We start from the raw sequence: 15,759 nt of genomic DNA, 5'->3' as shown, positions 1-15,759 counted from the left end.
ATTGATACAATGACAAAGCTAATTCCCAATGCCGATGGCGATTCCTCTGCTCAGCTGAATTTTATATCTCTAGACAAAGCCCTTGAAATGCTGTATCCCCTTTGTGAGGGGAGGAGGAGGAAGGCAATGGAGAACTCTATTTGATAAAGAATTCTTGCATATACATTGCTCTCTTCACTCTGGGTGATTTTGTAACTTTTTACTCTCAGGCATCTTGTTTCCTCAATCTCACTATATCTGGCTTCTGCTTTTTACGTCCACTGATCAACAAGCTCATGTAAGGGATGACTTAGGTTGGTCTTGCTCTTCCAGCTTGGATCTCAGGATGATCCCCTCAAGTGTTTGCCCCACTTCTTCACAAGCTGTTACTATAGGTGATAAACCAATAGTTATTGATTCATTGAATGACAACCCTGTGACCTCATCAACTTTTCCAGCTGCCATCCTCTCTTCTTCTTTTGTTATCAGACTTATTAAGAGAACAGTCTATCATTCCTTACCCACTACTGGCCAGTAACTACCTCATTGCTTTATTAAAACTTCCTCTTTCTCTCTCTCTATTCTGGGACTACTTCATTCCAGACATGTATCATCTGAAGTGGGGTTAGTTTTCTGGTTAAGTTCATTCTGTTGTGTTTCTAACTTAGCTTACCCATTTTCTTACCTTCAACTACCACCTGTATGTGGATGAATCTCATATCCACAAGGTGGCCATTCAGCACAGAATTTGCTTTACAATATCCCTCCCTAGCATTTGTTAATCTAAGAGCACATACCAAAGGCCGATTTGAGAAGACCACTTTGTGAGGAATCTGGAATACCGAACTAAAGAGTTTGGATTTTATCCTACAGTGGGAGTTAGAGATATATTTTCAAATAATCTAGAGGAATACATTGTTTTCATTCAACAGAGCAGAGGGTGGGTTGGAGGGCAGAAGGTTGGGGTTTCCCAGCCCAGTGCAGTCACCATGATGTAACTAAAACTCAGATTTTAATTTACACCTAATGCACAGGCATTTTCTGCTATGTTTCCAGTTGACTCATTTCCCAAGTCTCTGATCTTGGTATAAACAGGGCAGGAAAAATGCACATGAGATTCGAAGCATGAATTGGCCAGTGGTTGCTTTTTTTTTTCAATCCAGCTTTATCAGCCGTCAGCTCATGAATATTCACTACTATTCTTAATTTTCACTGCTACTTCGAGGATATATTCTATATCCTCAGAGATATTTCATTTGGAAGTTTACAGGAGCTACATTAGGCACAGCCAAATAGCTGCTATTTTAAAATGGAAATCCCTTCTTGTTGATGTTTTGAGACCTCACTGCAAACAGATGCTCAGAAGAAAAATATGGGCTATATGGTGAATTAAGAAATCCTGAAAATGGTCACTGTTGTGTGAAAAGCAATTATATACCTCACGCCAGGCACACTAAATTCTTTTGTTTCCTTGACCACATGAGTTGTTTTCCTCCTCCAGCCTAGACATGGGCTGCTCTCTCCGCATGAACTCCCATCCCTATTCCCACACAAGCTTCCATCTGCCTGCATCCTAGACTCTGTTTGGTCCTTCATGACTCGGTTTAATGTCACTTCCTCACAGAGGCATTCCCGAACCTCCTTACACTTGTTTGATTGGATTCTTCTGTCGTTCTTTCTTCTAATATCACATAACTTCCTTCAGATGCTTATCACAATCTGGAATTATGTATTAGTGTGACCATTTGTATAATATCTATTACCTACTTCAACTTCAACCCCAGCTGCATAGAGTGTAAGCTCTAAAATGGCTGAAGTGATGTCTGTTTCATGTGAAACCGTGTATCAAAAATTTACTGTAGCTTCTTGCACATGATAGGAGGTAGGAAATATAGATGTGTTGTTAACTGATTTTTGAAAACACAGGAATAAAAATGATAACTTATGTATTTTATATAGCTTTAGATACTTAATGTAAAACTTTGTATGAAGCTTCCTATCCTTGTATAGCTTCCTTTCTTACGAGCACTATTTTTGAAATAATGGTCACTCCGTGAGGTAGATGACACCATAAAGCTTGAGGTCTTTAAGGACTGAATCAATTTCAACATCTTTTGATCATTTCTCCAGAAAGAATTGCTGCTGACGAAGCAAATCACCCCAAAAAAGAAAACTCTCAGAGAAATTTTAAAATAGGGGTTCATCTATATTGCTTAGAAATAATTTCAGAAAATCTGTAGTGAAAACAAATTCCAAAGATGATTGAGATGGTTATTATTCAATGAACACATCTTAAATCAAACACATGTCAGATCCCCATGGCATTTCCTGATGGTGCCTCATTCATGTGAGAATTTAAATTAAACACATTAGAGATGTTTAGCTACTTTATCATTTCAGATTACAATGCACATTATTCCATGTAGTAGCTTTGATTCTAAAATGCATGAATTTTTTTTTGTTTTAATGCATAGTTCTGTTGGATCTGCTCTAGAATAATTTCCTATTTAAAGTAATCCTATTGGCAAGACCTTCTAAGTAAGGAAACTTTTGTAATATTAATAATTACCCTAAATTTATCTTGTTTGTTAGTAATTATTTGACTATTGGATTTTTTTTAAAGGCTGCATGGACAGGAGGTAGTCACATCTCAAGGCAAACAATCCTCTAAGAAATTTACTAACTCAGCTCATATCCCAGACAGCCATCATTTTATTTTTTGTCTTTATAAGCAGGAAGGAGAAAGAACACAGTCTGGAAGCTATGAAGGTTTCACTTTTGTTTTCCTTAAAAAATGAAACATCAAATGTAAAGTCTCTAGTCTGGATTACTTAAACCTACATAAGGAGGAAAAATTATTGGGCTGTGGCATAAGGCTCTAAGGCTTGAAAGTCCCCAAGTAGAGGTAGCAGTTACTAAGCTGTTGCCTTAATTACAGACAATGTGGTCTGGAATACCTGACTGAGGTGGAATCCAGCTCCTCTGTTTATGAGCCCTGTATGCATGTGTAAAGCAGGAAGCACAATAATCTCATGGATTTATATAGATGAATGAGATATTTCATAGAAAACCCTGAGCATAGTACCTGGCATATAAGTAGCACTCAAAAAACAGTGGCTGTATGGATAATACATGTCTATAAACACAAATCTAAATCATGTCATCTTCACAGATGTTTCTTCATTTAATGAATGATTTAAACCCCTTGGAAAAAAGAAGCAATCAATGGGACTGAATAATTTAGAGTAGCTATATAGTTGTTTCTATAATTAAAATTTAGACATTTTAAACAAGAATGAATAAATGCTTAGATGTCTGTGTCTGTGAGAGAGACCGAGAGTGTGTGTATGTGCATGTGTGTATGCATGGTTGTTTTTTTTGTTCGTTTGTTTATATGGAAACAAAGGCATCTTACTATGGTTGATGAGGATTATTCCTCCCAGACAATGTTGTTTCTCTGTCCTGGATAGTACACCTTGATGTTACCAACCCTGGCCTAACAGTGGCTTTTATTGTTTTCTCCCTGGTTCTGTTGGGGAGGGAGAACCAAAGAAGAACAAGAACAAAAACATTTCATCTTAGTTAGACTTCATCTTACAATTTTTTTGAAAAAAAAAATGAATATCTTTTTTTCAGCAAATTGTATATTTTTATATCCATCTCTCTTATGTGGCCATTCCAGTATCAGTCCCCAGAAATAACAACATGTGAATCTCACACCAATTTTTGGCAACAAAAAGGCATAGGTTTTCTTCCTTATTCTTTCTGTATCATTTTGATTAATAAATTCTTAAGGAGTGGCCTATTGTGCAATTTCTAAGAAAACCACCAAGCTGTTAATGAAGTAAATATCTGTTTAATTTACAAACATCAGCAGTGTAACTGATATTAGTCTGGAGAAAGACAAAGCACACTGAATTATACATGTACATCTAATTTTCTTTGTAAAAAAAAGAAGTTTTCAGGAAGAAACATCTGCATCTTTACAGGGCACCCTGGGATTTTAATGAGGGAAGAGCACAGTCCACTATAAATCATTATCAATTCTACATGGTAATTTAGCAGCAAACATGTTAACATGGGAACATTAAGATAATAAAGGAGTTTTATTGTTTGGGGGGAAAAAAAATCACAGTTCTTGACATGACAGTCTTTTTATCCCCACCCCACCCCCAGAAAAGGGCAAAAAAGGTCAAGGACATATTAATTTGCAAAAGGTCTACTTTCTAGTGTTGATTGCTACACACCATTTCTTTTCTGAGAGGACATGTTGCAGAGGGGCCACTCCTTTCTGTACAATGACCATCTCACATACAGATTTGTGTTTTCCTCTCTTGGACTTTGCACACTCTCTGCAGGTGTCCTGAATGAGGCCAGTAGGTCAGTGACATCAGTGAGCAGATGTCAAGGTCAACAAACAGACCAACACATATTTATCCCAAGATAAAACCCTATGTTAGTACTATTGCCAAAAAAAAAAAAAAAAAAAAAAATCCTGATTTTTTTAAGTTTGAAAAATGTACAAAAATATCAGGATAATTATAAATTAATATATATTAAAGCATCAAGGAACAGTAAAAGGATGGCCTAAAATGTTAAGTACAATGTACTTTGATACAATAAATATTTCTCATGGAAACTGAATACTGTATAGGGCTGTTTAGAACTCATAGAAACAAAAAAATCATATTATTACTAATTTATTTATCAATAATCTATTGGTTCTTTATCATCTCCTTTATCATTTATATTACAAAAAATTAATACTGGAAAATGGTAAAGACTTTTGTGTGCTGCTTCTGCTGACATGCTGACATTTAAAAGGAAGATAAAATTTATTTTATCACTTTCATTTCCTCTTGTGAATGGAACCCAGATCCTCAGGACACTTTATATTTTGCACGAAATATTTCTCATCCATTTGTTCTATCTGTGAATTCTGGAGTTCCATTCTCTTGCCTTGCATCCTCATTCACACGCATGTGCTTGGTATGTCCTAGTGAACTTAGTTGATGTGAAGGAGGGTACGCAGGTTTTATGCTCTGGAAAATTTCACAGCAGTGCACAGTAGCTCCTCTGCCCCTCGTGCATGTGCTTCTGCTTGTCTTCAGCATGTTACAAAGATGGACCCGAGTTGCAATGGTTCCCATCGCTGTTCTAATGCCTCCAGGTATATCTTTCTTCATACTTCTCCAGCATAGGGGAAGCTTTAGTTCAAGCATTTCTTTTTTTTTTTTTTTTTCCAAATGCAGAAAAAAAGTCTTTATTCTCATAATAAAAATAAGTCTGTTCTGTATTTTACAATATATTTCAAATATTTCCACTATGAAGCCTTAATTAGTCCAACATGGTCAAGAAGTATACAACCTTTTCCAGAGACAGAGCTGCCGGGAGCGTGCTTAGGACGCACACCTCGTACAGCCGCACTTCACCACCTTCTCAACCTCGTCCACAAAGGAGGACCCGTCAGTGCATTCGAAAGAGTATTTCCGCCGCTTGCTTCTCAGAGGTCCACAGCACTGCCCTCCTGCACACCCACCTCTGCACTCTAATCGGGACACCTTCTTGGTTGTCTGGCAAGCAGCATAGCCCTGCTGCTTTTGGTAATAATCTCTTATCCGTTCCCCTCGACAAGAGATTTCTGGAAAAGAACAAAAAGCACAAGCATTTTAAGAACAGTCACTGTAAGTCATGCAGAGTGACTGTGAATCCACAACTTAATTCAGAAGCCTTTGCTTCCACTTTGTAACCTGCTTTACATATTATTAGCTGGTGGCACGGCTTCCGATTCTTTGAAAAATACTTCTTTTTGGTCTTTATTTTCAGCCAAGTGAAAGCTATATATGTAGAGTATAAATACAATGCTATTGCAGTGACAAGAAAATTGGATTCCTAAATCTTTTCTTTCATTGCAAAAAAGGAAAAAAAAATACACATTTTCTGTTTTTACACTACTAACAGCTGGTTTTGTTTACCACAGGGAGTAGTTTCAGAGAGTATGCGATTTTATTTATTAGACCTGGAGTTTAATATTATCCGATCTGTTACTTAATACAAGTAACATTCCACTAACTTCATAAATTACCCCAGTATGAAGTACGTAGTTCGAAAAAGAGACATCTGCTAAAAGCTTCCACGGGCACGTTCTTCTTGTCTCGTCCCTCTGACACACAAAACAAAATCCGTGCCAGCTGGAGACCAGGCGAGCTCTGATCACGCAGACAAAGGAGGAGGAGGAAGGTGAACTAAGAAGTCAGCCTGTTTCCGTTCCTCTCACCCACATGATTTGCTGTGATAAATCAGTCGATTCTAAGGTCAAAGGTCATTTTGTACTAAAACTAGAGCAGAATTAGGAGGACCATCTTCTGTGTGCCAGAAGATTAATAATATATATGGATGAGAACAGTCGGTAAAGGTAAGACAGGAGTAAAGTAAATGTGCTTCAGGTAAAAAGGAGTATTTCTTTTACAGCAAATCAACTTGTGAGAAGCATCTGAAGGCTGCGTACAATCTTGTGGTGGAGGTTTAAGGCCATTTCACATCTGGTGCCTTCATAATACTTGAAAATAAATCAATAGCAGCAACTGCAAGTAGTGCGAAGACCTGGTATTCTCTCCTATCACTCCTCTCTCTCCTATCACTCCCCTCTCTGTTGCTCCTGTTTTTTTTTTTTCCCCACCTTTTCTCTCTCTCTTTTCAAAGACGGGGTACCCTTCTTGCTTTGCTATGAGCGAGGTACCCGGTGGGGCTGGCTTACCTCGATCGCAGCTGTCCCCCGTGTATCCGCTGCTGCATTCACAGTAGGGCTGCCCTAGGCCTGAAAGCCTGCACTTCCCATGCTTGCACTTGATCGCCTGGCACGGGTTAAACAGATCTTCCTCTTCATCACAGAGGACGCCTCCATGGCCCTCCAAGCACTTACAGCTGTAGGAGAATGCATTGATGGGCAAGCAGGTGCCATGTACACACCTACAGGGAGGAGGAACACAGGAGTGGGAATGCATTCAGCAGAGGAGGTAAGAATGAACGGAGGTGATGTAAGAATGGAGGATGACTGAGAAAATATGAGGGACAGAGTGCTAATGCCTAATGAACCTTCCCTCCCCTCCCCTCCTTTCCCCTCCCCTCCCCTCCTTTCCCCTCCCCTCCCCTCCCCTCCCCTCCTCTCCCCTCCCCTCTTTCTTTCCTTCCTTCCTTCCTTGGGTTTGGCTTTGAGGCTTTCAGGTGTGTGCTCAACTACCAAGCAGCAGGAACTTACTTATTTCCAAGGCAAGGGTCATTGGTCCGTTGGTCACAGAGGGGCCCCATCCATCCTTCCTGGCACTCGCAGGTGAAGCCTGCCTGGCTGCTGGGCTGGCATGTGCCATGGGCACATACCTTCTTGTGGCATGGCTCACAGCCAGGCAAAATGCCTGTTTGCATCGGCACCTTCTGGAAGTCCTGCAGCTCACTGTTGATGTAAAGGTTCCGGATGCAGCCGTGGAAGCTGGTTCCGTTCTGCCCAGGGGCCTGGCGCAGAGATGCCACGTTGCTCTTCCCTGGCATGCCTGGGGAGGAACACTGGGTCAGAGGTCAGGCTCTCTGGGGATTTCTCAGCCATTTGCTACCCAGAAATACTGATGCTTAGGACCTCACTGCCAACCTATTACGGCAGGATATTTGGACAGGGTGGTAGGGAAGTGAAGTGGAGAAGAGATGTGTGTTTTTTTTTGTTCTGTATTGGAAGACGCTCCAGGGAATTCTAATCCACAACTAGAACAAAATACCTAGTTCACTGGTGGTTAATCTTTAACTTTTAAAATTTGCTTCAAAGAAAACTTTACATGTACACAAATGTATAAAACGTAGAGGCAGAGCTACTGTCCTTAAAGGCAAGATTGGGGGAAGGGAATGCTCCCTCTCCGTTTGTCCTCCACCCCCCACCTCCAGGCACACACTCCTGGAAGTCTGGAGCTCCATAAAGCTCAGTTTGTAGTGCTCTAATTCTATCCCTTATCTTAAAGACAAGGGGCTAGGGCTCAGAAAGCCCTGGCGACATGCTCAAGGTGACCCAGTGAGTTTAGGTTAGAGTTAGGCTGATGAGAAGAACCTCCTCTATCTCTGGAATCAGGGGTAGGTCCACCAGGTCTCAGGGGCTGAGAACTGGGGTTCACAGTGACCATTCACCCCAGCCCTGCCACATTCTAAGTTGGCAACGAATCCAGCTCGCTCCTGGCAGCGTCCCTGAGCTTGGTCAACGATGTCAATGCCATAAACTCACTCCTGATTCTTTTCAGGACAGCACCTCATTCACATCATTTTTTCTTTCTTGCTAATTGAGAGTGAAGACTTCATAGTCCAAGAAATCAGAAATAAAAAAGAAATCCCTTCAAAAACAGAGTATTTGCAATCTTTGTATATATACATTCCACTAGCGACAGTCATCTGGTAACACTCATTTTGGCAAAACGGAAGAATCTTTCCATGGCCTAAGCCAGACCCTTAGTCCCTGGAAGGCATCCTGCAGGAGGCACCCATCCAGGGAAGCGGGGAGGGTGTTGGAGGCTTTCAGAGTGCTGGCAACGCCACTACCACCTCCCCACAACCCCCCAGTTATGCTTTAGCTGTGCCTAAACTCTGGACTACTGGCTGGAAGTTCTAGGCTGAGGAAGACCCAGTTTCTCATTCTTTAGGGGGTTTGTTGGTTATAAAGACCAAGAACTGTAGCACACTGTGGGTCCGAACTTATGCCACCTTCTCCTTTCCCATTCATAGGAAATGACTCATCCATTGGCATTCAAAGCAGCCACCAAAGTCAGAGAGCTAGCTGTATGAAACCACTAGGGTAGAGGGTAAGGATTTCTGGTTCTGTGTGCACTTGCAGTTGTTTCTTCTCTCTGGGGCTTAGCATTGTCATCTATATATCATGAGCATATGGACCAGAGAAGCTGTCCTAAGTTTGTCATATGTAAGAACCAACAGCAGTGCATGCTCAAAGGCAGTTTTGCAGGCTCCACTCTCTCCCCCTTCTGAGGTTCTGATGCTGTTGGAACAGGAAAGGTGCAGAAATCTAAATATCTACATGCAGCTCAGGTGATTCAGGTAGTCCATGGTTACACTCTGACAGGTACTGAATGAAGTCTCTTGGCTGTGAAGTTCTGTGAGTACAGGTGTCTAGTCATGTCCCTCTTGCTGTGGGTTGCTTTCTAGAGCAGGGCCAAAAGGATGAAACTTACCATTTCCAGGAGAGGACTGGTGACAGAAAATTCCTTGCCCTGGGGTCAGTTTTTCTAATTTAACCACATCCATCCATCATAAGGACTTTAATGACCACACATTTATGGTCCTTTATTCAGTGGTTAAAAATGAACTTCTTCCAAAACTATTTTTAATAGCTCATTTTGATATAGGCACAACACGCATATGTGCACATGTCAAGAATAAATACAGATTGGCAAAGTGCCACAGCACAGAGAACAATTAGTAAATCTGTTCCGTTTTGTTCCAAAGTTAACAATTAGAAAAAGCCCAGCTTTGACTAAAGTAATCTGTAAATGAAAATGTTTAGACATCATACATATATTTGACTTTCAATAGGCTATCATAAAATCAAGAATTATTCTGAGTCAATCTTTTCACATGCTAGCTAGGAAACTAGGTCTTCATTGACAAACAGAAGTAGATCCATGATCTTTTTTTTTTTTTTGAGATGGAGTTTCACTCTTGTTGCCCAGGCTGGAGTGCAATGACACGATCTCGGCTCACTGCAACCCTCGCCTCCTGGGTTCAAGTGATTCTCCTGCCTCAGTCTCCCGAGAAGCTGGGATTACAGGCATGCGCCACCATGCCCAGCTAATTTTGTAATTCTAGTAGAGATAGGGTTTCTCCATATTGTTCAGGCTGGTCTCAAACTCCTGACCTCAGGTGATCCACCCGCCTCGGCCTCCCAAAGTGGTGGGATTACAGGCATGAACCACCACGCCCAGCCAGATCCATGAATTTTTTTAAGCCTTTCCTCTATGCCATGGACCTAGTTGGAAGTCATTCAATCAATCAGTCAATCAACCAACAGATAACTCAGCAAACAGCTTGTAGCCTTATTTCTACAGGCCTCAAAATAGCAATAAAGAGACCAAGTATCAAGCCTAGGTCCTCTGTCCCATGGCAGGACAAGGAGGGCATATGTCGCATATACATGGATTTCCATGCATGGGGCTTATTTCTTGATTTTTTTTCCCCATTAGGTAATAAGGGTTCAGCTGGACTATAGACAAAAAAAAAAAAAAAAAAAAAAGAAAATTAAATTATTTTGTGTCGGCCAAGTGCAGTGGCTCATTCATGTAATCCCAGCACTTTGGGAGGCCGAGGTGGGTGGATCACATGATGTCAGGAGTTTGAGACCAGCCTGCCCAACATGATGAAACCCTGTCTCTACTAAAAATATTTAAAAAATTAGCTGGGTGTGGTGGCAGGCGCCTGTAATCCCAGCTACTTGGGAGGCTGAGGCAGGAGAATCACTTTAACTCAGGAGGTGGAGGTTGCAGTGAGCCAAAATTGAGCCATTGCACTCTAGACTGGGCAACAAGAGCGAAACTCCACCTCAGGAAAAAAAAAAAAATTGTGTCAAGTAAAGCACATATCCTGGGTATAACCCAAGGGTAGATGAAGCTGCCTCTCCATATACTCACCAAAGGGCTGCCTCTCCCCATATGCTGAGGCAACACCTTCAGGCAGTCTTTCTTGGGCAGCACCCCTGTTTTTTGTTTTTTTTTTTTTAACTTTTATCTTAAGTTCAGGGGTATATGAGGGTTACACTCCCATCAACAGTGTATATGTGTTACCGTATAACAAACTGGGTAAACCCATGTCACGAGGGGTTTGTTGTACAGACTATTTCAGCACCCAGGAATTAAGCTTAATGTCCATTAGTGATTTTTCCTGATCCTCTCCCTCCTCCCACCCTCCGCCCTCTAATAGGCCCCAGTGTGTGTTGCTCCCCTCTCTGTGTCCATGTGTTCTCATCATTTGGCTCCCACTTATAAGTGAGAACATGCGGTATGTGTTTTTCTGTTCCTGTTAGTTTGTTATCGATAATGGCCTCCAGCTCCATCCATGTTCCTGCCAAGGGCATCAGCTCAATTCTTTTTTGTGGCTGCATGGTATTTCATGGTGTATATATACCACATTTTCTTTATCCAGTCTAGAATTGATGGGCATTTAGGTTGATTCTATGTCTTTACCATTGTGAATAGTGCTGCAATGAATATATGCATGCCTGTGTCTTTATGAGAGAATGATCGAGATTCCTTTGGCTATATGCTCAGTCGTGGGATTGCTGGGTTGAATGGTAGCTCTATTTTTAGGCCTTTGAGGAATCGCCACACTGTTTTCCACAATGGCTGAATTAATTTACATTTCCACCAACAGTGGTATAAGTGTTCCTTTTTCTCCACAACCTTGCCAGCAGTTGTTATTTTTTGACTTTTTAATAATAGCCATTCTCACTGGTGTGAGATGGTATCTCATTGTAGTCACTTTATATATATATATATTTTTTTTTTTTTTTTTTTTTTTTGAGATGGAGTCTCCCATTGTAGCCCAGGCTGGAGTGCGGTGGCGCGATCTCAGCTCACTGCAAGCTCCACCTACCAGGTTCATGTCATTCTCCTGCCTCAGCCTCCCGAGTAGCTGGGACTACAGGCGCCTGCCACCACGCCTGGCTAATTTTTTGTATTTTTAGTAGAGACGAGGTTTCACCGTGTTAACCAGAATGGCCTCGATCTGCTGACCTCGTGATCCGCCTGTCTCGGCCCCAAAGTGCTGGGATTACGGGTGTGAGCCACCACGCCCGGCTGTAGTCACCACTTTGAAAGGGAACCTAGTTACCTCGCTCTCCTTTTCTCCCTCTGCTTCTCATGCCTTTGCCATACAGCATTCAAGGCTGTGGTCTTACAGGTTCCTTGTGCTTTGAAAATCTGAGTCACCCTTGAGACTGCACTCTAAGCGGGGAGAAAGCGGACCCATGGTGATCTCTGGCAGTGGGACTGGGATGAAAGTGGTTTCCTTGAGGCCTGGGTGCACAGAGGTGCTGTTTGAATTCTTCCAGGCCCTCGACCTTCAGAAGGATAAATACTTCTCATTTTGGAGTTTAAAACTTTTTTTCCTCTTTTTTTTTTTTCTGGGCTGGGGACTGGGGAAGGAGGAATGTTCTGACTTAAACAGTCTCATCCTGTATTTTCTTTTTTATCTTGAGATAGTGTCTGACTCTGTTTCCCAGGCTGTACTGCAATGGTGCAGTCATGGCTCACTGCAGTCTCAGCCTCCCGGGCTCACGTGATCCTCCCTCCTCAGCCTCCCAAAGTGCTGAGACTATGGGTGTGAGCCACCATGTCCAGCCCCCTTTATTTTTAAAATTTGTTTTGTACTCCATTCTAAAGGGGCTTTGAAAGGTTTAATGAAGTGGATTCTAATGAAAGCATAATAAAACCAAGTGAATGAAAAGTCCATAAATAAACAACAAAAGGCCACAACACTTAGATATGCTCCCTTTCTGCTTTATGTTAAGAAGTGAATGGCAATGCAGGTGGCTCTGGAGTCAGGCGGACCTGGACTTAAATGAGGTGTCTACTGCATAATAGCTTTGTGAACTTGGCCAAGTTATATAAAATCCTTGGGATTGCTCTTCAGGGAATACAAAACAGAGAAAATCATACCTAATTCCTAAGGTCTCTGCAGATTAAGGCTATAAAACGAGCACTGTGCTGGGCACATAGCATGGACTCAATAAATATAATTTATTTTGTCTCAAATCAAAGGTACACTTGTGACTTGGCTTCACCCACCTAAAAGCAACCCTGTTAACTGGAATGCTGGCAAGAATGGACGACTTGCTTTGTAATGAGAGTCTCCGCCGTGAAGCAATTAGACCAGTCAACTCGCTGAGTAGACTCACTATGCAACACTTTATTGATAATGCATCATAGTTACTTGAAGATGCCTCTGCATTCCTGACTTTTTAGGGAGTAGAATGGACTTTGCTTCTTCAACTTTGTATCCTTTATGTATCCATTTACTTAGTTCCTAGTATGTGGTTAAGTACTCAATAAATATTTACAGAATTGAACCAAAGACTTCGAACTGTTTCTAAAACAATCCAACTCTGTCAAAGTGTTAAGATTGTCTACTACTGAAATTATTAAAACAGAAATGCCCTGGACTTAGAGGCACTAAAAAGAAGGCTCTGAGTGGTTGAGATAATGGTGTAGCATAGGTTATTATTTTTCAGAAAATGATGTGAAACTCATGAAAATATCTGTCATGGTGATGAAACTGTACACTAACCTGTTCAAAGCTTTGACTTATTCATCTGTAAGTTAGTTTTATCAGTCAGTTCAAATAAATTCAATGTAATTTAATCCAATGTTTCTCAATTCAGCATTGACTGCTTTCTTGCTCCTTTACCAGAATTTTGAAATTCTATGCCTCCAGTTTATTTTTGTTCCTCCAAATAGAGGCAAGAACGGGAGCTCCCTCCTCTGCGGGTCCTCTCCGATGGGCTCCTACAGAACTTTGCTTATATTTCTGTCCCTCATTTATTCACTGATCTGCCTTCTTTACACTTAAAAATAAAGCCCAGGGTCTTCACTCTATGATTGCAAGTCCTAACCTACCTTTCCAACCCTCTCTCCTGTTCATTCACCTTAAGGTCTTGGTGGAACAGAACTATTTCTTGTTATTCCAGTACAATTTGTACATTTAATTTGTTCATTCATTCATTCAGTCACTGGATTACAGTGATACTTATCCTATCATCCACACGAATTAGCAACTAGAAGCTCCAGCACGGCAACATTTGACTGAGCTGATAGGGTCTGCCTCCTTAAGGGAGCTGGGGTGGGCTCATCTACTCCCCAGTTTGCATTGAACTTGTTTTATCATTTTCTTGATTGTATGATTTAACCTCTAACCAACTTTCTTTTCCATAGACCAGATCAAATATAAGATTCAATTATATAATGTATAAATCACCCAGCATGTGACTGATACAAAAGAAATATTAATTAATGTCCTTCTCTATCCAGATGACACGTTTACTTAGAACCAGAGATGAGATTATAAAATGATCCCTGAATACCCACCTAGAGATCTTTCTGTTCTGTCTTTGCCATCCATCTTTCAAGGATTGATCACTATTGGTGAATGACAAATACTGATGCACTAGGCATTAATAAACTTCAGAATTCATCCAAGATGAGAATCACAGGGTTTGAGGACCAACAGAACTTGGAAAACCGCTTACCTCCTACGTAGAGTGGAGAGTCAAAATTCAGAGTGGACTGCTTTGACAAGTTGGTGATGATTTTGGGGCTCCCACCATCCACGGACAAAGAGAGACTCTGATCCAGGGCGAGTAGTTCCACAATGTGGAAGTTTCCATCATTGATTGTCTCCACACTACAACGGAAACAAAAAGTTGGCTGATTCTTCCCTTTTCTTTTCATTACAGCAAGGCAGTTAAAATACAAACTTTAATAAGCACTCCTTGGGAAAAGAGACGGCAATCTAACACTACTGAAGATAAAGACCAGTAGTTGAATTTTTTTCAAAAATAGGTATTTTCAAGGAGATGTGATTGATTTCAGCTTCTCAGGAACTGAATACAAAGTAAGTTTGTTCTTTTATGATGAGAAGTAGAAATAACTGCATTTCATCATCATCCAGCCACATTCTCTCAACATGTAGCAATTCCAAAGGATAATTTATACATTTGCTTTTAACTGCCATAAAAGTTCCATTTACCAAGACACTATTACTTCAAATTGTACTGAAAAGACAAGGAACCTAGGCCGGTGTTAAAAACACTCTAACACACTGACCTTAGGCAACTCCTGGCTTCTGCTCTTAAAAAACTGTATATTATGACTTATCAGAATCAAACATACACGCAAATGCAAGGAGAACCAACTTGGTGGGATCTTGGTACTTTTTGAAATTGGTTAATAATACCCTCTTACTTTCTGTGCATTTTCATCAACTGATATTACTGTGAAGAAGATATCTATGCTCAGGGGAGACACGGGAATAACAGATGAAATAAAATGCTTAACATAGTGATATCTAGGAAATACTGCAATGACAATGGCTCTCTAGATTCTTTTCTATAATTTTCAAGGGCCAGGTCTAACAATTATTACTGTCACCTTCTAAAAACCTTGGAAGGGCTTATAGAAATTGATGAAGTGAATAAAGACAAAAAGATGAAGAAAGTTAAATGGAAAATGAGAATTAACAAATAAGATGAAGTTGAGTGCAATTAGTAAATATGTGTTACATGGTTTTTAAAGTGTAGTTGCATATCTAACACTGGTGTGACAGCAGGCAAAAAAGCAAACCAGACCAATGAAACAGGACCAAAGAAGAAATAGGACCAATACGCAGTGCAGTGTTAAGAACATACTTACCTTTCGCTATACAGGAAAAATATGGCATAACGGAAGTTGGGATCAAAAAATTAATGGTGATGATTAAAGATCTAACATGCTGGGATACTGGAGAGACTGAAAAAGGCTCCAACATGGAAACATGGGAGCATGTGATAGATTATTACTAAATGTGAATACTTAATACTCTGTATGCAAGATGACTGATTAAACTTCTGGGCACTGATATTTAAATTTGTAAAATGGCAAAGTCTAGGGAATGATAGAAAAATGCATTAACATATTTCTGCATGGCTTTCACCACTGGAGTCTAATCATATTCCATTGTATGCTGACAGATAATAAAATGTTTTTTTGATTT

General features: G+C 40.6%; 1 protein-coding gene across 4 annotated transcripts in view; it reads right to left on the bottom strand.

Annotated features, from left to right (window-relative positions):
- Positions 1 to 3,818: 3,818 nt before the first annotated feature.
- The window catches only part of SLIT2 (slit guidance ligand 2), a 370,465-nt gene continuing 358,524 nt past the window's right edge, over positions 3,819 to 15,759 (bottom strand). For 2 of the 4 annotated variants that reach the window (XM_015138091.3, XM_015138093.3), the window contains 4 exons: positions 14,258 to 14,412; positions 7,238 to 7,526; positions 6,737 to 6,948; positions 3,819 to 5,620 (listed from right to left, as the gene is read on the bottom strand). In XM_015138091.3, the coding sequence (XP_014993577.2) occupies positions 5,379 to 5,620; positions 6,737 to 6,948; positions 7,238 to 7,526; positions 14,258 to 14,412 (898 nt within the window). In that variant the 3' untranslated portion in view covers positions 3,819 to 5,378. The remainder of the gene's footprint in view (positions 5,621 to 6,736; positions 6,949 to 7,237; positions 7,527 to 14,257; positions 14,413 to 15,759) is intronic. The other 2 variants (XM_078002599.1, XM_078002600.1) reach the window with 1 other exon arrangement.

The sequence above is a fragment of the Macaca mulatta genome, chromosome 5 (genome assembly GCF_049350105.2).
Source record: "Macaca mulatta isolate MMU2019108-1 chromosome 5, T2T-MMU8v2.0, whole genome shotgun sequence".
NCBI classification, from domain to species: domain Eukaryota; kingdom Metazoa; phylum Chordata; class Mammalia; order Primates; family Cercopithecidae; genus Macaca; species Macaca mulatta.
This window is presented reverse-complemented; position numbering and strand designations above follow the sequence as displayed.